General features: G+C 46.0%; 1 protein-coding gene across 1 annotated transcript in view; it reads right to left on the bottom strand.

Moving 5' to 3' along the window:
- The window catches only part of GPAT9 (glycerol-3-phosphate acyltransferase 9), a 94,950-nt gene extending 70,120 nt beyond the window's left edge, over positions 1 to 24,830 (bottom strand). The window contains exons 1-6 of the mRNA XM_087663066.1: positions 24,684 to 24,830; positions 24,340 to 24,445; positions 23,858 to 23,977; positions 23,601 to 23,658; positions 23,395 to 23,513; positions 22,944 to 23,043 (exon numbers count right to left, since the gene is read on the bottom strand). Of these exons, the coding sequence (XP_087519192.1) occupies positions 22,944 to 23,043; positions 23,395 to 23,513; positions 23,601 to 23,658; positions 23,858 to 23,977; positions 24,340 to 24,350 (408 nt within the window). The 5' untranslated portion in view covers positions 24,351 to 24,445; positions 24,684 to 24,830. The remainder of the gene's footprint in view (positions 1 to 22,943; positions 23,044 to 23,394; positions 23,514 to 23,600; positions 23,659 to 23,857; positions 23,978 to 24,339; positions 24,446 to 24,683) is intronic.
- Positions 24,831 to 25,104: the final 274 nt, after the last annotated feature.

The raw sequence follows: 25,104 nt of genomic DNA, 5'->3' as shown, positions 1-25,104 counted from the left end.
AGAATGAGCTACCTCCTCCGTCAAAACAAGTGATAGACAAGTCAGAGCTCCTAAAGTCCTCGTCTGACTCAGACTGATGCTCACAGGCAGGAGATGACAAGGCATGACAAAACATGACTGCTAACAGAAACACCGAGTTCTTCGCCAGAGCAAGGGCACTCTAGTTGTCCACACACAGCTCCGTAGGTCTTGACTATGGAAAGCCAATCTCCACCAACATACGACGGAGCCAAACTGCCTCCAGAGTAGTCGAACATAAGGCCCGATACTCAGCCTCTATAGAAGAAAGTGCAACATGTAGACTGCTTCTTGCTGCTCCAAGAGAGAACCCCGAATCCAAGGGTAAAAGCATAACCTGTAGTGGATCGTTGGGAATCCACATCACCTGCCCAATCAAAATCACTCCATCCAGAAAGAGTGGTCCCATCTCCATACATGATCCCGTAGGATTGAGTCCCTTGCAAATACCAAAGGACACGCAAGGCTGCCCTCCAGTGATCCTCAGTAGGAGTCTTCATAAAAGAAGACAACAAAGCCACTACAAAAGAGATATCCGGTCGAGTGTAAATAAGCCAAATAAGTGAGCCAACAAGGTACATGTAACGGGTGGGATCTGTAAGGGGACAACTGAGCTATAGGAGCAAAAGTCTCAAAATAATCCAATCTTGCACGTTGAGCAAAACCCTTGGCAACAAGCCTAGCTTTGTGCTTGTCCAAGGAATCATCTGCAAGATACTTGGACTTAAAGACCCATTTCACACCTATCACCTTCCGCTTCTTGGGATGCGGTACAAGCTTCCAAGTCTAATTTCGCTCAATGGAAGCAAGCTCTGTTTGCATAGCCTATCTCCAAACATTCTGAGCAAGAGCCTCCTCAACAATAGAAGGCTCGGAATCTTGAATAATCTGAGACATAAGAGCATAGTTTGCACAGAGTGAACTATCCCGCTAGGCCTGTAATCGGGCTGATCTGCGTGGACCTAAAGGAGTAGCAGAAAAGTGAGAAACACCTAAATCATGCATAAGCTGCTTGTACCACCAAGGAATCCGAAGAGACTCCTACTACTACAAGGGAGACCAAGTGGACGCCGAGACCTGCAAAGCACCTGTCTGTGGAAGGAACTCCCCCTCACCAAGGGAAGATAGATCCTCCTCATCTCAAGAAGGCTCCCCATCACACGGCTGTGGATCCCTAAAAGACTCCTAAGGGGAGGGTGAAGGGATGGAAGTACTCAATGAAAAACGAGACACATCCGCCAAGGGTGGAAGGGAAGCCGGAGTAGAGGGTACAGAAGGAGGAGGAGGAATAGCAGGGGGAGGAGCTGAAGAAGGAGGGATGCTAAGAGGTAACCTGGAAGGAAGAGAAGGGAGAGAAGATGGGGGAGGGTCAGTCGATGACGAAGAATCAATTGTAAGAGAACCATCAATCGGATCCTCGGAGACCCAAGCCTCATCAAAGATCACTTCCCTGCTCACCTCAATCTTCCATGTCGTCGAGTCATAGAGCCGATATCCCTTCGTGGTCGTGCTATAGCCCACTAAGATAAGCTTTCTCGACTTCGAGTCAAGCTTTGTTTTCCTCTTCTTCTTGTCCACATGGACATAGGCATCGCATCCGAAGATGCGAAAGTGGGACACAGAAGGCTTCTTCCCAAAGAAAGCCTCATAAGGAGTCGTACTATAATCTCGAAGTCGGAGAGCAGTTGCGAATATGCACCGCCGTAGCCACCGCCTCACCCCAAAGGGAAAGAGGAAGACTCCTATGCTCCAGGGCCATCTCCACCATGGTCCAATTTGCAAGCTCCACCACACCATTCTCCGATGGTGTATTCAGATGGGAATCCACCCGAATGTCATGATCCCTACAAAACTAAGAAAAGAGGTGAGAAGTAAACTCACCACCGTGATTAGCTCGAACACCACGAACTTTGGAAGTAGTTTGCGTCTCCACAAACACCTTCCACTCGCAGAATCGGGAGTACGCCTCGCTCTTATTCTCCAAAAAATAAGGCCACACATAACGACTAAAATCGTGCACAATTAGCATCAGATAATTGGCCTTCCCAAGGGAGGCCGTGCCCATAGGTCCACAAAGGTTGGTATGGACCAACTCCAGTGGTGAAGACGCCCGCCTAGAGGCAACCTGTGGTGGATGAGACTACCTATGCTACTTGCTGTTAGAGTTCATAGCCTGTTTTTTAGGCAGCAGCACAGCTGGTCCAGCAGTCGGACCAGCTGCACAGTCGGACTGTGCAGTCGGAGTGCCACGTGGCAGTCCGACTGCCTGCAGCCATTTTTATCAGGCTGCGCCCCATTTTTGAGCCCCGTTCTAGGTGATTTTTCGCCTATTTATTGCTGACGTTTTCAGCAGTCTGGCCACTATTCTCTGTCGCAGATTACAGACCGGTGCCGTGCAGATTTCTGTCTCTGTTCACAGATTTCAGACAGCAGACAGTGCAGACTGCAGCAGACTTCGAGGTGGACAGCAGGTCGCATCGTCGAGGTGGAGACACGCAGTCCAGCGCACTGCGCCCGTGTATATCTTTGTATTCAGCATTCTTTATACAGCAGATCTTCATTGTACACTGTCTCTTTCTCTCCCTTTTCTCTCTGCGTTCTCTCTCTCTCAGTCCTACGCTTCCGCACCACTGCACTCTGACATGGTATCAGAGCAGTGTTTGAGGGCTGACTGAGCGCAGAATCAACCTGAAAAGGAGTTTCCATCGCGACACAAATTTGCATTTTTTGCGTTTAAGGGCAGACAGGAGGGCTGCGCCTTGGAACAAGGCTGAAACGAGTGTGGGCGCACAGGAAAGGAGTACAGGTGGTGGATTTGCTGCTGTTTACTGCTGTTTTACGGGGAGAAAGTTTGAGTTTTCAACCTAAAAGTGCAGGTTTTGCTTTTTCATCGCCTCCGGCGGGTGAAGAAGCTTCGGGACGCGGAAGAGCCTTAGCAGGCTGAGTTTACCCAGTCAGAGGGGGCTGCTTTTGCGTTTGAGAAGGCATTGCAGGTGAAGATGTCTACAGAGATGGACTTGGAGTTCCAGGCGATTATGGACCGGAAGGTGCCTGTCCTACCGGCTCTTCCTACATATCAGAAGCTCGATGGCGACAACTACCGCATATGGCGCGTTATGATGTTGGCCATTCTGGAGTCCTATGATTTGGCGGAGTTGGTACAGGAAGATATTGACCGGCCTTCGGTAAGAGATGAGTCCAAACTCTCTTCCGATGCTCGTGCGGAGTTGGCCAGGGCTCAGTCTCATTGGGACAAACTGAATGCCAGGATTCGATCCTTTCTCTTTCTATCATGCACTACAGCCGTGATCGCTCACATCGAGCACTTGACGGTGGCTCGTGAGATATGGCTGGAGCTTGATCAAATGTACAATCCGATGACCCTGATGAAGAGGGTTTCTTTGGAGGTACAGATGCGGACCTTGTCCCTCAATAAGTCTTCTTCGCTAAGGGAACACGTTAACAAGCTAAGGCAGCTACAGATGCAGGTTCAGAATGCGGGGAAGCCAATTTCCTCCGAAGACATGGCGATTACACTCTTGTCCCAGTTGCCGCCACGATTCGGTACATTTTACTCTGCCCTTATTGCTTCAGGGCGAGAGTCTACTCTTCGGTGGGAAGAGTTGGTTCCTATGGTCTTGGACCAAGAGGAACAGTTAAAGGGACAGAATGCTTCCAAGACGGAGGCGTTGACAGGTCAAGCCTCTCAGAAGAAGGGGAAGGACCAAAAGAAGAAGAAGGGGGATAACAAGTCCAAGAAGGACAAGGAGAAGGACAAGGACAAAGACTCCACATGCCATATTTGTGGAAAGACTGGCCATTGGAAGAAGGATTGCCCTGACAAAGACTCAAAAGACACCAAGAAGAAGGAAACCAAGGATTCTGGAGTGGTGGCTACACCCTCATCAGCTGCATTTCTACATTTAGTTGTCATTGAGGACGCTTCACCGAATGCTTCTGATGCTGCGATGGCGGCTCCCCAATCTCGAGAGTGGATTATTGATAGTGGTGTCTCACGGCACATGACTCCTTCATCAGATGGTGTTGCCCAGCTGCGACCTTCGCGTGGGCAGGTTCTCATTGGAGACAGCTCTTCAGTTTCTATTGCAGGTCGGGGTAAGATGCAGCTTATTCCGGATGGACGAGGTGGCACCCATACCTCAGAGGTTTTGCATGTACCAGGATTGGGGTACCATCTCCTTTCAGTTCATAAGATTTGCTCCCTTGGTCTTTTAGTGGAATTTGACAGTTCTACCGTGCGAGTCCTTGATCGTGAATCGAGGAAGGTTCTATCATCTAGATATGAGGAGAACGGCATTTACAAACTGAAGTCTTCCACTGCCCTCTCTTCTCTTCTTCTTACCTCAGAGTCACAGTCTGAATTATGGCATGCTCGGTTTGGTCACCTGAACTATGACTATCTTCGGAAGGCGTCACATGGACAGCTTGTTCGAGGGTTGCCGGATATAGTGGTGAGCCAGCAGCCATGTGTCTCCTACATACGGGGGAAGCAGCATCGGGATGCCATTCCCCACACAGCTTCGCGGCGGTCTACTTCACCGATGGAGCTAGTATCTACGGATCTATGTGGCCCTATGAAAAATGAGTCCCTGCGTGGGAGCTCGTACTTCATGCTGATCGTGGATGACTACAGCAGGATGACATGGGCCTACTTTTTGGCACTAAAGTCAGAAGCTTTCTCGCACTTCAAGGATTGGCTTCTCTTTGAGGAGAACCGATCAGGCCGGAAGTTGAAGACCTTGCGATCCGACAAGGGAGGTGAATTTGTGTCTAATGAATTTGCTCGATTTTGTGCAGATAGAGGAATTCACCAGGAGTTTGCCAATACCAATACTCCTCAAGAAAATGGTATTCTCGAACGGAAGAACCGCAGTGTGATCGAGATGGCGCGCACCATGATGGAGCACCGACAGACCCCTCAGGTTCTGTGGGCCGAGGCTGTGGCTACTGCAGTCCACATCCTTAATCGATCCCCTACTTCGGCCGTGGAAGGGATGACTCCATTTGAGGCTTATTTTGGGACGAAGCCAGATGTTTCTTACTTTCGGGTCTTTGGGTGTGATACCTATGTTCACATTCCCAAGGCTCACCGTGACAAATTTGAAGCGGCTTCCCGAAAACAGGTATTTGTTGGCTACAGCTCCCAGTCCCAAGGCTACCGACTGTATGATCCCGTCAAGCGGGATGTATATACTAGCCGTGATGTGCGGTTTGTGGAGGTTCCGGCTTCTTCAACGGGTGAGGAGCATCCCGTTCTTGGAGATCCAGGGGAGAGTTTGGCTCCTTCTACAGTTCCACTGGAGCCTGTGCCGTTTGATTATGATTCTGTTTCTGAAACAGAGTCTACTGTTCCACCGGATCCTTCTGAGGAGTTACCACCGGTGGACATTCCAGAGTCTTCTACTGATGGAGAACGACGAGGGGAGGTTCGGCCTCCTCCTCGCTAGGCCCGTGACACACTCCGTGATTCAGGGATCGAGGGGGTTCCTGAGGAGTGGGGACCGCAGGATGGTCCGCGGCGGTCACGGAGGCACCAGGCGCATTCTTCGGAGCTTGTTTGCTCCAATTATTGTTTGATGTCCCGAGTTATGCAAGATCGAGGGCCCACCTCCGTGAAGGAGGCTTTACAGTCCGCCCCATGGAAGAAAGCTATGGAAGCTGAGTTGGAGGCTATTGAGCAGAATGGCACTTGGTTACTCGTGCCGCGCCCCCCGAAGAAGAAGGTGATTGGCGTCAAGTGGGTCTTCAAGACCAAATATCTCAGTGATGGTACTTTGGATAAGCACAAGGCTCGCCTTGTTGCTAAGGGTTTTGCCCAGCGCCCAGGAATTGACTGTCATGACACCTTTGCCCCTACAGCTCGTATGGCAACCATTAGAGCTGTTCTTGCTTTGGCTGGTCATAGGAGATGGCCTGTTTATCAGCTGGATGTGAAGTCGGCCTTCCTGAATGGTGATTTGAAGGAGGAGATCTATGTTGAGCAGCCTCCTGGCTTTGGTTCTTCAGATGGGAAAGTCTATAGGTTGAAGAAGGCCCTGTATGGTCTCAATCAGGCCCCGCGAGCTTGGAACGAGAAGATTGATTCGTTCCTCCAGACTCAGTTGGGATATCGACGGTCCAAGGCCGATCCGCAGCTGTATGTTCACACTTCGGGGAAGGTTGTGTGCTGTTTGTATTATATGTTGATGATTTGATTGTCACAGATGATGATGCACAGCAGGTCCAGGAGACAAAGTCAGCTTTACATCGGACGTTCGAGATGACGGATTTGGGGCTACTCCATTTCTTTTTAGGCCATGAGATTTATCAGTCTCAGAGGGGGATCTTTCTCTCCCAACAGAGATATGTACAGGAGCTCTTGGTGTCTTTTGAGATGGAAGATTGTCGGGCCCTCTCTACTCCTATGGATCCGAACTAGAAGGCCACTTCCCACTCAGCTTCGCCTTTGGCGGATGCTTCCCGCTATCGACAGTTGATAGGGTCCTTGATTTGGCTTCTCAACACGAGGGTTGATCTATGTTTTGCTGTTGGGCTCTTAGCAAGGTTCATGAGTGAACCTAAGACGGTGCATTGGCAGGCTGCTCAGAGGATACTTCGATATCTGAGGGGGACGTCTGATTTGGGGATTCATTACCCCGCAGGGACAGAAGGGTCAGATCTTGTACTTGCAGGTTGGAGCGACTCGGATTGGGCCGGTGACATGGACCACAGGCGGTCTACAACAGGTTACTGCTTTACTTTGGGTGGCGGTGTTATTTCATGGAGTAGCAAGAAGCAGCCCACGGTAGCCCTTTCGTCTACTGAGGCGGAGTATCGGGCCGCATCTTCCACCACATGCGAGGTAGTGTGGCTTCGGAGATTGTTGGAGGAGCTTGGGTGCCCCCAGACTCGTCCTACATTGCTGCGATGTGACAATGAGAGTTGCATTGCCTTGGCAAGGAACCCTGTTTTTCATGCCCGGACGAAGCACATTGAGATTCAGTACCACTTCATTCGAGAAAAGCTTCTGGATGAGACCATCACTGTGGAGTATTGCAAGACGGAGGATAATCTTGCGGATTTGTTTACGAAGGCGCTTCCTCAGGCTCTACTTCAGCAACATTCCAGATCCCTCAGGCTTCTGCCCTGTCCAGGCTCTGAGAGGGGGTGTTAGAGTTCATAGCCTGTTTTTTAGGCAGCAGCACAACTGGTCCAGCAGTCGGACCAGCCAGTCGGACTGCCACGTGGCAGTCCGACTGCCTGCAGCCATTTTTATCAGGCTGCGCCACATTTTTGAGCCCCGTTCTAGGTGATTTTTCGCCTATTTATTGCTGACGTTTTCAGCAGTCTGGCCACTATTCTCTGTCGCAGATTACAGACCGGTGCCGTGCAGATTTCTGTCTCTATTCACAGATTTCAAACAGCAGACAGTGCAGACTGCAGCAGACTTCGAGGTGGACAGCAGGTCGCATCGTCGAGGTGGAGACACGCAGTCCAGCGCACTGCGCCCGTGTATATCTTTGTATTCAGCATTCTTTATACAGCAGATCTTCATTGTACACTGTCTCTTTCTCTCCCTTTTCTCTCTGCGTTCTCTCTCTCTCAGTCCTACGCTTCCGCACCGCTGCACTCTGACACTTGCCCCTCAAGCAGCTGGGGCATAAAGTGTGAAGAGGAGGGGAATCGGGAAGTCCCTCCACCATCTTTCTCTGAGAAGCCCGCCGAATCACATCAAGGTTTAGATGCCCATGACGAGCATGCCAAAGGAGCCCAAGCTCGTGGGAAGCCCTTGCGGCTAAGGCTGTGAGCTTGTAGAGCTCACCCTCCTGTGTACCTATCCAAAGAGCAACACCTGTAGAAGCATCCTCCACAATCATTGCATCCTGGGTGAAAATGACTCGCATACCTAGCTATGTAAGACCATGGACAGACAATAGGTTAAAGCCCAAATCAAGTACATAAAGAACTTTGGCAAAAGAAGATTACCTATCTGAGAACAAAGGTAAAGTCCCCAAGCCTCTAACAAGAACCGTAGAGTTGTCACCAATGGTGACAATGCCCCCTCTCAAACGAATGTCTTGAAGCCAATCCTTCCTGAAGGTCATGTGAGAAGACGCTCCGTTGTCCACTAGCCAAGGTTTCTCTTGAGTGGTAGAAGCTAGGGTTGTATCCTCCTCAACAAAGACATGCACAAATGCAGACTTTGTCATGGCTAGGGCCGGTGTCAAGTCTTTCTCCTTTGGCTTCAAATGGGGGTACTTCTACCAGCACTTGTCCTCGAGATGAGTGTCCTTCCAACAGTATGGACACTTGGGCTTCTTCTCCTTCAAATCCTTCTTGTTCTCCTTGTCCTTGGCCTTCTCCTTCTGTTGCTACTTCTTCTTCTTGCCACTTGTACCTGCAATAAAAGCCTTGGTGGAGCCAGAACCACTGGTCCCCACCTCTCTAAGTTGCTCGTCATGCTCCAAGACAAGCGGTGAAAGCTCCTCCCATAAGAGTTTCTCGCGCGGGTCCTCGAGGTGATGAGGCTAGTGCAGAAGACATCGAACCGGGGTGATAGCAGCAGAGTCAAGAGAATCATTGCCATATCCTCGAAAGAGATCACCCGACCTAGAGAGGCAAGCTCACCTCTCATATCCTCCATCTTCGTCATGTGCTAAAGACACAAGCTTCTTCCACACTTCCGCCGCGGTCTTTAACCTGTGACTATGAACAAAAACAAAGTCATGAAGACTCATGAAGAGAAAAGGTCGGGCTTGAGAGTTGAGTCGATCCTACAAGGTTGCACGGTCCATAGAGGCCCCATCAAAAGGATCCACTGGGGGACAAGCGATGGGTGAAGAAACTAGCTCCCATAGGTCGAATGTATCGAGGATGCATTCCACCTCGCACGACCAAAGGGAATAGTTGGAACCATCCAACTTGTCTTCCTTAGGAAAGGAAGGGAGTATGGGCACCTATATCGAGGGAATCAAGAAAGGCATGCGGACATCTGAAGCAGTCTTTGCCGATGGAACCTTCACAGTAGATGGAACCCTCTGAGATGCATGGACTGAAGAAGGACAAGAAGGAGGGGACTCCTCCCATCGTTGATCACGAAACTCCTAATAATCCCGTCTCCGCTCTGAGGAGTGATGAGAGAGAAGCTCGTCCTCTGAGTCATCGAAGCCTGTAAACTAATAAGACATCATCCAAATTTGCAATCGCCAAACAATCTACAACCAACAAACAGTCAAGATGGAGCCGCCTATGTCAGAAAAGACCCAAAAGATGTTGTCACCTGCAAGAGAAGAGAGAAAATGCTGCCGTCTGGAGAGAAAAACCGCCGCCTATCCTCCAGATGATGACGCCTCCCCCTCTGCTCATGTGGACGACCTCCTGTTGGCTACAGTTGATGCAAATGCAAACTGAAAACGCCTAGAAAATTGTCGCCTGATCCTCTTGATGCTGCAAAACAACAAAACGCAAGTATGGAAGGCTGCGTTTCAGCCTGGACAGCACCGTCAGGGGCTGGAAAGGAGGGAAGGAGGGCTGCACTTGATGGTGTCCTCCTCTACAATGGAAGCTCACCTCTGTGCTCTCAGTTAGGTGATGATACCATGTGAGAGTGCGCAACGGAAGAAGGAACAAGAACACGGAGAGAGAGAGAGAGAGAGAGAGAGAGAGAGAGTAGAAAATGAAGGAAGAAATACTACACTGACTGAAATGAATGCTAAATATAAAGCTGTGGACTAATCAATCCCTACACACAGCCCGAAGCGTCAATGCACCAAATCAGGCTGAAAACAATGGCAGTTGTCACGAGGACGTGAAAATTTGATGCTTTGCTTATGTTTAATTGATATTTGATTAAAGGATTGATCAAATGTGCAATTAAAAGATGCATATGTGAGGTGCAAGCTACTTTTTCACAGTTGAAGACCGAAGGACCCTGTGAAAAAGATGGGTGTCAAAGGCAAAAGTTGTAACAAGTTACACTTGTTAGATTCTAGGTGAATTTCGGTGTCAGTTTGTCCCTAGGACCATTAATTGGCCATTAAGTGTCAATGGTGACACTGGGCAATTTTCTGGGCATGGATTAAGGGCTGAATTAATTTTCAAAATTAATTAATTCTGAAAATTAATTAAATGGCTGAAAATTGCTGAAAATGGATTAAGAAAATTGCCACTTGGCAAAACTTTCCCATGCAAGTGGAGGAAAGGCTAAATAGGGCTGAAGAGAGAGGGAAATCTCGTTTTTTCATTTTGGAGCTGTTGGAAAGAGGTGTTGGACTGTTGTTGCCAGCTTTTGGGGCAAATTCCCAACCATTGGAGACCATTTTGGTGATGGAGATTGCATATTCTTGACCTTGGGAAGCTAGTAATTGCTGCTGATGCACTTTCTCCTGAAGATCACAGTCTCTGATGCTCCTGTTGTTGTTGGTGCATCCGTTTGGGGCAAGTACAGCAGGTTTGATCAGTTCTTCGCGACGAATCTCAAAATTTTCTCTCTTTACAGCATTCTCTCATCTCCTTTAGCCTATGCTCAGCCATTCTCAGCAATTCTCAGTCATTTGGAGGAGATTTCAGCCATTTTTGGTGGGCTGATCTGTAATTTCTGCAGTAAACCCTAATTTACAGCAGAAATTAGGGTTTAGCAGTCACCTTGGGATCCGTGCCAAAGATTGAAGGCTCAAGGGACTGAAATCAGCAGCTGATAATTGAAGATTATCAAGGGATTTCAGGAGCCAGCCCATTCCGAATTGATTTGGGGCAGCATTTGGCCAGCCAAGGGTCAAATTGGAGAAGAAGCCCTGGGTGAATCAAGGGGCAAATGACCCAAAAGGCTTGCTGGTCATTTATGACAGCAAGAGCAATTGGTTAGCAGGAGGAGATTGAAGAATCTGGAGTTGTACTCCTTCCAATTGAATGAAAGCTAAAGAAATACCGCAAGGGGCACCAATTTTGGGGCCAACAGGGTGTCTACTATCCAAGAATGTTATGGTAAAGTGTGTATTTCATTTTATGTGCATTTATTTATTGCTGTAATTAACTCTTAAATCAGGTTATCACCACCTATTCCAAGAAGGAAGGCTGGTTTCAGCAGCACCAATGTCGGAGTGGGAACGAAGGAGAGTGTGCTGAAATCTGCAAGAGAAGTGAGTGAGAATGATTGGGGGGGCTGCTATAAATAGCCCCCCATCAGCAAAACTGGCCAACAGGCTGCTTTCAGCAGCACCAATGTCGGAGTGGGAACGGAGGAAAGTGTGCTGAAATCTGCAAGAGAAGTGAGTGAGAATGATTGGGAGGGCTGCTATAAATAGCCCCCCATCAGCAAAACTGGCCGACCTGCCCAAATATGGGCCGACTGCACACTAAACGGCACATTTTGGGCTGAGTGCCACCCGAGAAGGGAATGCAAACAAAATCAGCAACACAAGAAATGCTAGAGCTCCTCTATCTCCTGCCAAACTCTCACAAGAGCTCACAACTAGGAGATGACAGACTGACAATGAAATAAGGCAGGCTAACAATTTTATGATCCATCTTCCAAGAAGGTAATCATAAGTCGTGATGCTATTTTCAATGAGCAACTTACGGGCAGCACATGGTCTCGGAGAATGCTGGGCGGACATGGTCACTAGAGAATATTGATGATACAAAGTCATTACTCACTTCTTTTCCTTTTCTATATGATGATGAACCTCCTTCATGAGATAATATTGACTCTTCAAATCAGGATTCACAACCTGCACCTATTATTGCTGATGACGACCTTGTTGATCTTCCTATTGATAATGCGCATGGTACTTGTCATGTTTATGATACTGATATTCTTGAGAATGCTCTCAATATTTGTGAAGACCCTGTCTCTTACAATGATGCCATGCCATTCCCACAAAAGCAACAATGGCAGGAGGCCATGGAAGCTGAGTATGAATCTCTTCTCTCTAAAGGCACATGGGTTCTAACTGAGTTACCACCTGGACGTACTGCTATTAAATGCAAGTGGGTTTATAAGACTAAAACAAAAGCAAATGGAACTTTTGACAAATTCAAAGCAAGGCTAGTTGCCAAAGGTTTCTCACAAATTGCAGGAGTTGATTATCAAGAAACTCTCTCACCTGTTGTTTGTATTACTAGTACTTGAATCTTGTTAGTTTTTGCTGTTAAGTTTGATTTGGAGGTTCACCAAATGGATGTGAGAAATGCTTTTCTTAATGGTGATTTAAAGGAAGAGATATACATGGAGCAACCAGAGGGATTTGTAGTCAAACATAAGGAAAATCTTGCTTGCAAACTTTATCGAGCACTCTATGGTCTCAAACAATCTTCACGAGCTTGGTATCAAAAGATTGATCTCTTCCTCACAAAACAAGGTTTTATCTCTTGTTCTTCAGATCCCAACTTATATGTCAAGCATTGCAATGATAGTTTTGTTATTCTTGCTCTATATGTGGATGATACCATACTTGTTTCAAACAATCTCAGCTTCCTTCAACAATTAAAGAAGGTTTTATCTTCTGCATTTGACATGGTGGATCTTGGAGACATACACTCATGTCTTGGTATTCATATTCAACGCTATCAAGAAAAGGGTGTTTTATCACTACATCAAACAAAGTTCATTGAAAATATTATTCAGAAGTTTGATTTGGGTTCTGCACATCCTGCTAGTACTCTTTGTCTTGTGAGCTCTACCAAAAACTCTCACTTCCTGCAAAATGATGGACAATTAGCATTACATCAACCTTATGCTAATCTTGTTGGATGTCTTCAATTTGTTGGCTTAAATTTTCGCCCTGACATTCTTTTTGCTGCAAATTTTCTTGGACAACATCTTAGTTCTCCATGCCTTAAACATTGGATTGCAGCTAAACGAGTTTTGAAGTATTTGAAAGGCACTAAAGATTTTGGGTTGGTTTATCGGCGCCAACAAAACTCTGGAAATTGTTTCTTTATCAATGGTTGTCTTGTTTCTTGGACTAGCAAGAAACAATGTTGAGTTGTTGTTTCCACTACAGAGGTTGAATATGTAGTTGTATCTTTGGCGGCTCGAGAGTTAGTATGGCTTTGACAAGTTCTATCAGATATTGGCCATCCTCCTCTCTCCAACACCCCACTTCGATGTGATAGCCTAGGTGCTATTAGTCTTACTAAAGACTATGTTCAACATAACAAATCTAAACATATTGCACTGCATTATCATTATGTTCGATATGAAGTAAAGAAAGGCATGATCATGATTGAACATTATCCAAGCTTCACTCTGCTACGCTCAAAACTTGGAGTTGTCTCACCCTCAATCTTTGGAAATTAATCTACTATGACATTGTAGTGCCATTGTACATACTCCTTGTAAGCACTATACACTTCACATATACAAATACACCTCAGACCTTTCATATTCAGTTTCACTTCACATGCACGAATTCACTTTACATGCACACAATAATCCTTCTTGATCATGTTTGTACATTTGTATATAGGAGCTCGGGTTTTTCCCTTGTGCTCCCCAAGGGTTTTTTACATCCGCAGCTAGAGACCTTTGTTTGAGTGGGGGTGTTGGAGCTATATATAGCTCACCCTATCGAGACCAAGTCTCACCTATATATATGTAGATTGTGATCAATATGAAAGTCTTTGGGAGTGTATATGGTGTGTCTCTTCTCTCTCTCACGTCTCTACATATCTTCTCTCTCTACATCTCAGTATGCCCAACATCAATCATTGCATTTCCCCCTTCACCACAAGTTTTTGTGAGTACAGATATTATATTCTCCGAAAATTCAGCACATACGCATGGTGAATTTGAAATGTCAGTCACATCAAACTCTTTGGATGTATTTGGGGGCCTCCTTCCATATGCTATTGGTTCAAGGGCTGATTTTGATGCAGAATATCAGCCTTTATAGCATATTGAACCTTCTCCACTTGCCCAAAATCAGTCTCCAATTGATCCAATTTCTCCTAAGGCAGCGGATAGCACAGTTGTACAAGAAAGGGCTGCTATACATAAATCCAAAACAGCCCCCAGATGGCCATTACAGACTCTTAACGAGAGTCATATGGATGCTCCTTGGCTTCAACATACATAGATGATATACTACTGATTGGACCAAATGAGAGAAAAATTGCAAATTTCAAAGCTGAATTGCAGTCTACTTTTTATATATCAGATATGGGGCAGCTTCACTATTTTTGGGGGATTCAATTCACCCAAACCTAGCATGGTATTGATATGTCTCAATCATGATATGTTCAAAAGTTGCTAGTAAGGTTTAACATGCAAGATTGTAAACCTATGAGCACACCTATGAAAACACAACTGAAACTTCCAATGCATGACAACAATGATCTATCACAAGTTGCTATTTATAGCCACACTATTGGTTGCCTCATCTATTTGTGCAACACTCGTCCTGATATATAGTATGCAGTATCATAGGTGAGCATATACTTACACTGTCCAAGGACACTACATGGGCAAGCTATCAAGTGCTTCTTTCACTATTTGCAAGGAACACAATCATATGGTTTGCTATTTCCCAAGGGGAGAGACTTGCAAATGCATGCTTATAATGATTCAGATTGGGTTGGTGATCACGATACAAGGCAGTCTACTAGTGGACATTGTTTCTTTATAGGACGGTCGTTGGCCAACTCATCTTGTGAAGCTGAGTACAAGGTAGTTTTCACAACAATAGTCGAATGTGTTTGGTTACACTATGTATGGCTGATCTTCAAGACCGATCACACCTCTGAGAATCCAATTTTGTCTATACTGCTCCTTTAGTTATGCAAGAATTGACTATAAGTCAAAGTGGAGATCTAGATTGGTGCCGGTATGGTTTTGAAGAAAACTCTTATGTTCAAAGATGTTCCTCAAGGTAATCCTTCATCCTCTCTTTCGTTTGAGTATGAGTTTGGTGCTCTAGACCCTTACTTTAGGCCTACAATAGGTTATCCAATCTTAGTGCACATTGACTTTGATGCATATCAAGGTTTTAGGCCATCACTAGACACTCGGAGGTATACTACTCTACACCCTGGTACGTTGTTTGCAGGAATGCCACCCTTTGACATTGTGCCTTACACCCACCCACGAGTGTGTTACCCTCTCTCCGCTAGTCCTATTGTTTGGGGAGTGCATCTCTTGCACATTGTACCACCCTCCTCGATCGCTCAAACAACAAATCCCCATCTTATGCTAATGACTCACATTCTTTGAAGGAATCACAAAGGGGAAAGTAGAGGAAGAGGCGGCCAAGCCCTTCCCTCAATCTAAAGAAGCGGATCCCTTTTGCGCCTTGGCCTTTGCATGGGCTGAAGAATTTGAATCGAAGTCTAAGAAAGAGGATGACTTAGCAGAAGAGTCTGAATACTACTTCTTCTTCCTCAAAGCCGCTAACTCTTTATAATCCTTCCGCAAGTATCCCTTCTTACCACAGTGATAACACTAGGCCTTTGACTTCTTCTTGTCACCCCTCTCTAAAGCTGCAAGAGCCTCACCAAAGCCTGTATAATGAGACGGAAGCCTAACTTGGACACACAAAGATGCCTCATGCTCAAGAAACATGGAGGACATATGGGTAAAGCTCACAAGTGTCGAGGATGTCTGCGCCCTCAAAGCATTAGCCACTCCATCAAACTCCCAAGGGAGCTTGTAGAGTACCGTACCCACAAGACGTGCCTCTAGAAGAGCAAACTACATGTGTCGAATGTCAAAAGATGAAGTACTAGCGAGACAGTAAGGTTTGCGGGGAAGAACACGGAGTGAACTCGGCAAACATTGAGAAGAGAAGAGAAGAGAAGAGAGAAGAAACTCTGATGAATGGAATGATGAAGCTCTGAATCATGGAGTGAATGTGTAACAAGGAACAAGGGTATCGTAGCACAAGGAAGATGATGAAGACAGCCACGAACTACGAACTGCAATGCCTCCTAAAGGGGTGTGAGGATAGTGGAGAGGCTAGAGAGAAGAGATGACCGACTGAATGAATCAGCCATAAGGAATGAATGAGGGAGTAGCCTATAAATAGGCACAGTCAGTCTAGGATGGCACCCCTTTTTGGGGCTGCAAGCCCTAAACGCAAAACGCAAAAACACAAAAACGCAAACTGCGAGTGAAGGATGAAGGGTTTCTCAACACCCCCTCTCAGGCCCAAAAACGGGAACGAGAAGAGTGAGGTGGAGATGCAATGCTACATGCTGAAGAATGCTCATGTAGCAGGTGCCATTTGGATAGTGTCCCTCGTGGAAAAATTGTTCACTTACCCAAGCACTCTAGTACAAAGATGATGAAATCATGCAATGCATAGGAGGAATGTCGGACTTTGTGTGGTGCTGAGAATCATAAGGATATGCCCGTACTCGATCTCGGGAGATGGCTCCATGGTGACCAAGGGATGAAGAAGATCTACCCTGTAATCAGAGAATACCACCTGAAAGGAGACCTTTGAAGATAGCCAGGAGACTGGATGAGTTATAGAATCCGAAACTCAGCCTCGTGAGAGAAGCCACTAGCTCTGTGACTCCATGCTGGAAGGAATACGAAGGCCTAGCCACCAAGTCGTTACTGAAGACCCAAGGGCCCCAATCTAGGTAGATCCTCTAGATCCTGGGTATGAGTAGAGGAAATGATTGCTCAAAGAAGAGCCGCTCCTCGAAAGTGAAAGATGGTGGTATGTGAAGAACTTCACATAGGGTCCCCCTCTCAATCTGAAGGAGTAGAAGTAGGAGCCCTCTGTGAAGCCGAAGAAGAACTGGAAGTCCCCTTTGAGGGCAAAGCAAGAAAATCCCCTTATGAATCCCAGTTTGAGAGAAAAAGGAAATCCAACCACTCATGGCTCACAGACTGTGAAGCATCTGATGACGAAGAAAGTGTTGTCGCTCGTGCCGAAGAAGGTATCTAGGGCTCGGAAGAAAAAGCTGGAAAGCACCCAGAAGTAGCCTTTTGAACTTGAGTGGAAAAGGGTGGGGAAGGAGGCTCAGAATGAGCCAAGGGTGGGAAACAGTCACAAGCTCTCAGGAGAGTGGACTGTGGAGGAGATGTGGGTCGTGGAAGCCACTGTACCCGAAAGTGAGTGGGGAAAACCTCCACGCAATGGGGTGGTCTCCAGAAGGGCTTATCGCCTTGGAAGGTCTTAGAGCCTCCGTGTGCTCGAAAGAACTTAGTGCACGTCGAGTGCAGCTTATTGCCTCGAGCATAATACTCTGATAGCCGATGCAAAACGATCTCTATGGCCCAAAAAGGAGACATGGCACAAGGAGTGCCTAGTGAAAAACACATATACCTGAAGGAGTGGGGAGTAAAGGTCGAAGTCAACAGCCCGGTGGGATGACCGGTTGTGCCACAGTAGGAACACCCAAGAGAAGGACACTCTATTGGTGGAGACACCACGGTACTAGTGTGGCAAACTAGAGAAGGGAGGGTGGGAGGGAGAAAAAGGATATCTCCCAATGCGCAGTGGAAATGATAGAGAGATCAAATGTTGATGTCGAACCTGCCACCGGTCTTTGTCTTCTCTGATAAGGAGGAGAGAGAGACTAAAAATGCAAGTGAGGAGAGAGAAAGACTAAAACGTAGGAAAAACTAGCAACAGCAGTCAGTATGTTGAAATCAGCTCTAAACAGTGTGTGGTAGGCTAGAAATAGGCGTCAAAACTGTTATAGACAGCAATGGCCAGCTTGGACTGCAATATCCTCCTCGTCTGGGGTGTGGACAGCAAGTTGAAATACCTGAAATCTGCAAAAACGAGATTATTTTCTGAATGAAGAGTGATCAACAGCAGTCGCTCTACTATAAACAGCTGCAAACTTTGGGTGGAAGGCTGGAAACAGGCGCCACACTGTAGATGACAGCAAGTGGCAGCTGAGACTGTCAGAAGTGGAGCAGCGGTGGAAGCATAAACATGTGCTGAAATAAACTGCTGAAACACAAGACAAAAAGAGAAAAGAAAAGAACACGATACAGATGAGAACTCAGATGTATGCACGGGAAATGGAATCCATATATCTGAACACAAGACAGTCGCATACAACAGTGAGTCACTGGCTGCGTGGGCACTGGCACTGGCTCCTCTCTCCACAGAGTCTGCAGATGGTGAAGATGAAGTGACTGACTGAGGAGGAGCCACTGAGTATAAATAGGCTGAAAAAGTGGGGAGCAATAATGCTGGTCGGACAGCATTAAAGCTGGCCGACTGGTGCATAAAATGCTCCACTGGCATAAAATGCCACTCCAGAAAAAACCTAAAATACCTAAAAAATGCCTAGCCTAGATCAAGCTCAGACTCACACATGAGCTGACAAATACTCTGCTAACACCCTCTCTCAGATCATGAGGGATCTGATACAATACAATAGTACAATGAAAAGGGATCAGAAACTATACAACATAGAACCACCAAGTAGAACCATGGATACCCAAGCAGTGGGTGATCAAGCCACCACCAAGGTGCCTCGGAGAGAACCTGATGTTCGATGTCGATCGTACCAAACACCTAAAAATAGAGAAGATCATAGCATATCTCTGTGTCCATCACTAATGTCTCGCAGTAGCATACAAGACCATCCTGTCAAAAATGCCTCTGAACATAGGTGACCATGGATTCCCCGCCTTTGGCCAGACCACCAAAGTGTCCCCTCATGTGAGCTCCAGACGAAAGCCTCCCGCTCTCTGTCAGATAACCAGCTCAGCATTAACCTAGATGTCAATCCCAGCTCCAGGATTTGATTCCGCCAGACTGAAGTCGATGCGTCAGGGACGTCCCTCTCTGGAACCTGTGCACCTGTATAAAAATATAGATGAGGCGCGGCTGCCCCATCTGAACACCCGCTCACACTCCCTCTCTGGCACAAGAGAGTCGTGAGGGATGACCTCATCACCATCACTAGAAAGCAGCCGAGGAAGGGGCCACCAAGCCCTTCCCGCGATCCGAAGAAGAGGAGCCCTTCCGCACCTTGGACTTCACCTTGGTCGGAGGAGCGGAGTCGGAGTCTGATGAAGGAGAGGACTCATCGGTAGAGTCAGCATCCCGCTTCGTCTTCTGCTCCTTCTTCCTGGAAGCCGCTAACTTCTTGCAGTCCTTCCGCAAATGTCCCTTCTTGCCACAGTGGTAACACTGGGCCTTCGACTTCTTCTTCCCGTCACCCCTCTCTGAAGCTACATAAGCCTCACCTCCATAATGTGCCGGAAGCCGCCCCTGTAATCTCAAGGATGTCTCATGCAACTTATCAGGGGAAGTACACGGAGGAGCCATATGGAGAGGAGAAGAAGAGAAGTAGAGAAGAGATGGAATTTAGAGAGGAAACACAGCCAAAACACAAGCACAGACTACAGAAAAAGAGAGTTCACATGCAATATAACCCAAAAGCTGATCAATAGAAGACAAAATCTGCTGCAGAAAGTCAAAAAAACAGTCAAAAACTGCCAAAAACAGAGAAAACGGCCTGAAGTAACAGTCACCCAACCACGAGAGATGCTGAATCAGCAAAACGCAGGCTGTAAACTGGAGAAAAACAGGTAGAAAACTGTCGCCAGTAGCTGCAGATGAAAAACGCAGGCAGCAGAGGGTGCGTAGGCAGCAGAGGGTGCGGAGGCAGCAGGCGATGGCAAAACTGCAAAAAATGCAGGCTGAAAACAGCCCCAAAATAGGTCGCCTGGCTGCGACAGCAGTCGTCTGATCAGCAGGGGTACAAAACAGTCCTGAAATCAGCAAGAAAACACAGCAGAAACACAAATCCTGAAAACTGATACCATGTCAGAAGTGGAGCAGCGGTGGAAGCATAAACATGTGCTGAAATAAACTGCTGAAACACAAGACAAAAAGAGAAAAGAAAAGAACACGATACAGATGAGAACTCAGATGTATGCACGGTAAATGGAATCCATATATCTGAACACGAGACAGTCGCATACAACAGTGAGTCACTGGCTGCGTGGGCACTGGCACTGGCTCCTCTCTCCACAGAGTCTGCACATGGTGAAGATGAAGTGACTGACTGAGGAGGAGCCACTGAGTATAAATAGGCTGAAAAAGTGGGGAGCAATAATGCTGGTCGGACAGCATTAAAGCTGGCCGACTGGTGCATAAAATGCTCCACTGGCATAAAATGCCACTCCAGAAAAAACCTACAATACCTAAAAAATGCCCAGCCCAGATCAAGCTTAGGCTCACACATGAGCTGACAAATACTCTGCTAACAGAGACTGCCATGTCCTCCGCGAAAGGGGTGTGGACAGCAAGCTAACAACACCTAAAACCTGCAAAAACGAGATGTTGATGCAGCGGAAGAAGAAGAGAAGTAGATATCAAACCTACCACCGGTCTTTGCCTTCACTACAGTGGAGGATCTTTGCTGCTGTTTGAGCAGATCTAGCTCTGATACCATGTCAAAAGATGGCATACCAACGAGACAGTAGGGTTTGCGAGGAGAAACATGGAGTGAACTCGGCAAACACTGAGAAGAGAAGAGAAGAGAGAAGAAACTTTGATGAATGGAACGATGAAGTTCTAAATCATAGAGTGAATGTGTTACAAGGGAACAAGGGTGCCGTAGCACAAGGAAGATGATGAAGACAGCCACGAACCACGAAACGCAATGTCCTAAAAGGGTGTGAGGGTAGTGGAGAGACTAGAGAGAAGAGGTGACGGACTAAATGAATTAGCCGTAAGGAATGAATGAGAGAGTGGCCTATAAATAGGCACAATCAATCTAGGATGGCGCCGCTTTCTGGGGCTGCAAGCCCTAAACGCAAAACACAGAAACACAAAAATGCAAACTGTAGGTGAAGGTTTCTCAACATCGAAGCCGGTCCTATACTCGTGTAATACGGAGCAAAAATGACTCAATAATGTACTTAGGCTCAAACTTCATCTACTGGAGCACTCCATAAAGGGTCACTGCACATATGGCACAACATTTGAAGCTTCGACCATACTTCTGGAGATGTCCTGCAAGAGGTAACTGCTGATAGAACTTCTTTGGAAATACATCGAAGAGGAGCAAAGTAGGCACGGGTATCATCTGTATCCCATGTAAGCATAGCTTCCTCATGATTGTCCTCATCAAAATCTTCTAGAGCTGAAAAAGGATGCTAAGGACATGAAATAGCTTCACAAACGATGTACCATAGCCGCTTTTGCACATCCCAAGATTTCATAACAACACACCAAGTTAAATAGTCATGGCCATGTACCTTATCATCAGTAGAAATACACAGGGGAGCCATCTAGAGAGGATAGGAAGAGAAGATGGAGGAGAGAAGGTGGACAAAGAGAGAAGATAGCGAAATCAACAGTAAAAACTACACAAAATGAGAGTTCACATGCAATGGAAACCAAAATCTGATTCGAAGATGAGAGTGACTGCTGCAAGAAGTGGAAAATACGACCAAAACTTGCCCAAAACAAAAAAAATGACCAGAGTACACAGTCACCCAGCATAAAATGCCACAAATAATACACAACAAAATGCCTAAAATATATAACACATGCCCAACCTAGTCTGGCATACACAGACTCACACATGAGTTGACATATCTACTAACAGATTCTCCTTTGGCTACTACTAAGGGATGTTAGATCTGTTGGGGAGCTTAGCTGAGAGTAACAGAAGTTCGAGGAGTGAGCGTAAGAGTGTGACGGTTGAAGAGAGAGAGAGAGAGAGAGCAGAGTCAAGTACGATTCGATGCGTGTACCAACCATGTGTTGGTACACAAAGAATAAGATGAATTTATACTTAGGGCACGTAAGGGTGCATTCACAAGTACAATGTGCATGTACTATACACGGGGGGGTTAAACCAGGCCTTTATGCCAACATAGATCTACCTTCTTCTTCAGTTATCAGCTTTATCATGGTTCTCGGCAGCACCCAAAGACCGACATCAGGTCCCTCATCCTCCTTCAACATCAACATCCATGGTTGAGAGGGGATTCCTATCCTTTCTTGGTATTGTACAAGTTTCAGCATTTGTCCTCGACATCAACCTTCCTTTCCTATTGTACCTCCCCTTTGCATTGCATGATCATCATCATCTTTGTAAAAGGGCCAAACATTGTCAAAGTGGCACTTGCTACATGTGTATTCTCATCATGTAGCATTAGTCTATACATCTCGTTGTGGAGAGCACCCTTGACCAGATTTTGAGCTATTTCCACCATCAGTGATATGGTGGATCTTACCATTCCCTTTTCATTCTTCCCACACAGCACAATTACTTGACAAGTTGCAACCCAAACAAACAAACAAAAAGTTCAATTTGATTCCATCTGCCTTTGGAGGTTTTAGTAGGCCACTAGGCAGCCGATGAGCACTCTTTGTCCAATGCCTTGGTCTCTTTGGGGTGATCACTTGGGCTCCCTTAGTAAGATAATCATCGCCTCTATAGTCTTGGTAAGCCATGCGTAGCTGACGTGCACCTTTTGTCTGATGCCTTGGTGTGCACCCCTCCCTCCGAACACCCACAAAGTATCTCCCCTCCAAATACTAGTTGAGAGAGCACGCAAGAGCCACATTAGCAGTTTGCCGTGCCCAAATAGAAGAACTTACAAGCCAAATGAACAACAAAGCTGGATCACATTAGGACACTCCTCAGTGACCTACTAAGGAGGAGGACCAACCAAGCGTTTGAGTAGGCAAGAGCTTGAACTTACACAAACATAACATGTGAATGCAAGCATCCAACCAAGTGGTGTTCCTAGTCAAACTAGAACCCACAATCTTACAATTGTGAGCCCAAGTGCTAACCACTAGGCCATCACCTTTCAAACATTTCGAATGCATTTGTTCCTACATTTTGAACAAACTCGATACCACGCCAATAGATAAGCAGATCCACCAAATATAAAGCTGCAACCAGAAACTTGATCCCTTTTAAGTTGTTATTGACTTGAGAAAGACATAGATGTTTTGTAGCTGAGACTTGAGAGCACCAACCTCCAACATTTGGCGTACTTGATCATGGCCTCTCAATACTGAATGGACAAACATGAACAATGAAAGAAAGACAATCCAGCCTGCTGCAAGAAGTATCAACCTGCCACAAAAATATTCACACATTAAAGCTATATCCCTTTGAAGTCATCAATATGGACATGGCAATCACAAAATTCCCATTGTGAATCCTTTGTATCTACAATGTCCATGTGTTTGTTCTCATAGTTAAGAAGCATGTACAGTGGCTCCTTACTTTGGTGTATTTTCCTTTTGTGTATGAAAAGTTCACCTTATAGTTCTCTTAATAACAGAAAATCAGAGACTACTTAGTACTGAATTCAGCCATTACATGCAACAGTAATTAAGTATCTCTTGCACAGATCTGAATAAATTAGAGTTACTACAAAATCAATATGTGGAAATCATTAGGAACCCCAAAAACACAGCCCACCTTACAGGGAAAAGTATCAGATAACGCACAAGCACTCCCAAACACCAAAGAGGAAATAAGTACAAATTCCAATTCCATGGTTCTGGAGGATTTGATTTGAAACAGCGAGTAAAGGTATCCTGCACTTTGGCTCAACCAAAAAAAAGGTGAGAAATGACACTTTTGGAAATCGTGTGATTCATTTAATGGATTACATTTCTGCTCACATCAACTATGGCACTTGCTCCTTCTTTCAAGACTAGTGAGATATCTAGCAGTTCATGCCTGATGCCAGTTGAGGATTTAAGGAAATCTCTTATAACCCTCATAAGTTAGGCCCAAAAGAGTTACCATGCAATTGTAATTGGATTAAAAATATATTTACTTGCAAAAAACATCTTCATTTGTGTGAATAATCTTGAAAGCTGCAAACATGCAAAAAAATTTCATCCTACAAACAGTGGTCTCTCTTTTGTCTGGATACAGAAGCACGTGATGATCCTGTTTGACATGAAGGGAGTTTGCCACCAGCACATCCTCTCCCAATCTATAGAGGTCTACTTCTGATGGAGAAGGATCTATCAAGAATGCATCTTGTCCCTCCCTGCATAGAGGTCCACAAGCATCAATAGATCGTTTCAGTTTTCAGGAAAACTCAAACAGAAGAACACGCATGTCGCACACGATGCACATTTTCACAAAGTTTTGAAAGGCTGCCTCCTAACTTTTCGTATTCTCATTCAGCCAGAGTTGCTTTTGGTGTAGTAAAGTGGTGTGGTAAAGATTGTGACCTATCGATGCAACAGTAATACATGTATGCTTCTTTTTCTTCTTCTTCTTCTTCTTCTTCTTCTATGGTTCGAAGTCGATTCTTTCCAGCCATTTGCAAGCACTTCACGCGCAATCTTAAAAAGGATCTGCTTACTTGAAGCATGCATGCGATCAATGGAAGGAAGAGAATCGTACCTGAAGCCCATGCTTGTATTCAGGGCTGAACTCCTACCGGTCTTGACAGCAAGATGGAAGCTCAAACCTCAACCCTTCAAAATATAATGGTCACAATAACTTGTATCTGCAAAACGTTGCCGAAAAGACCTCCAGTCAGTTTAGCGTTCATAAACGATCACTGCACGAACATGAATCGAGTCGATACGGATGCCATCGTTTTCTCCCTTTTTCTAGTAGAGGCACACTTGTTCTAAGTGCCTGGATAAGCCTCTATTTTCTTTAACCGCGTGCACCTTGTCAGAGAGAGAGAGAGAGAGAGAGAGCGAAGGTGAAGAACTTGGAAGCTTTGAAGATTTACGCACCTGCAGTCGATTCAACAGAATTGGGATGCACGATTACAACAGTCGCTGTTGTTCGGAGCACAGAATAACTAGAACGGAAATCCGAGTGCAGCACAAAACTTTTGAGCCTAGAGAGAGTTCATAGATCATGGGCTGTGAACTGCAAGTTATTTTAGCTATTATGATTAATGACTAATTAAGACATTCATACAAACCTGTAAGCCCGTCCGTCCTTACGCATTCAACTGTCTGCATGGGACCACCCAAATGTGGTCCTAGACCCCTATTCAAACCTATGGAGGAGGATGAGGACATGGAAGAGAAGATTCTACATGTGACAATTGGCAACTACCTCGGATAGGTGGCACTGGTGATGGATCTCATAAGCACAAATGTAGTGACTCGTGAGGAAGAAGCGAATGGTGATACATCATCAATTGTA

Source organism: Lygodium microphyllum, chromosome 22, assembly GCF_053477565.2.
Source record: "Lygodium microphyllum isolate KBCC chromosome 22, Lygodium_microphyllum_v1.1.10, whole genome shotgun sequence".
NCBI classification, from domain to species: Eukaryota; Viridiplantae; Streptophyta; class Polypodiopsida; order Schizaeales; family Lygodiaceae; genus Lygodium; species Lygodium microphyllum.
Note: the sequence above shows the minus strand (reverse complement) of the source record. Positions and strands in the feature narration are given on the sequence as shown.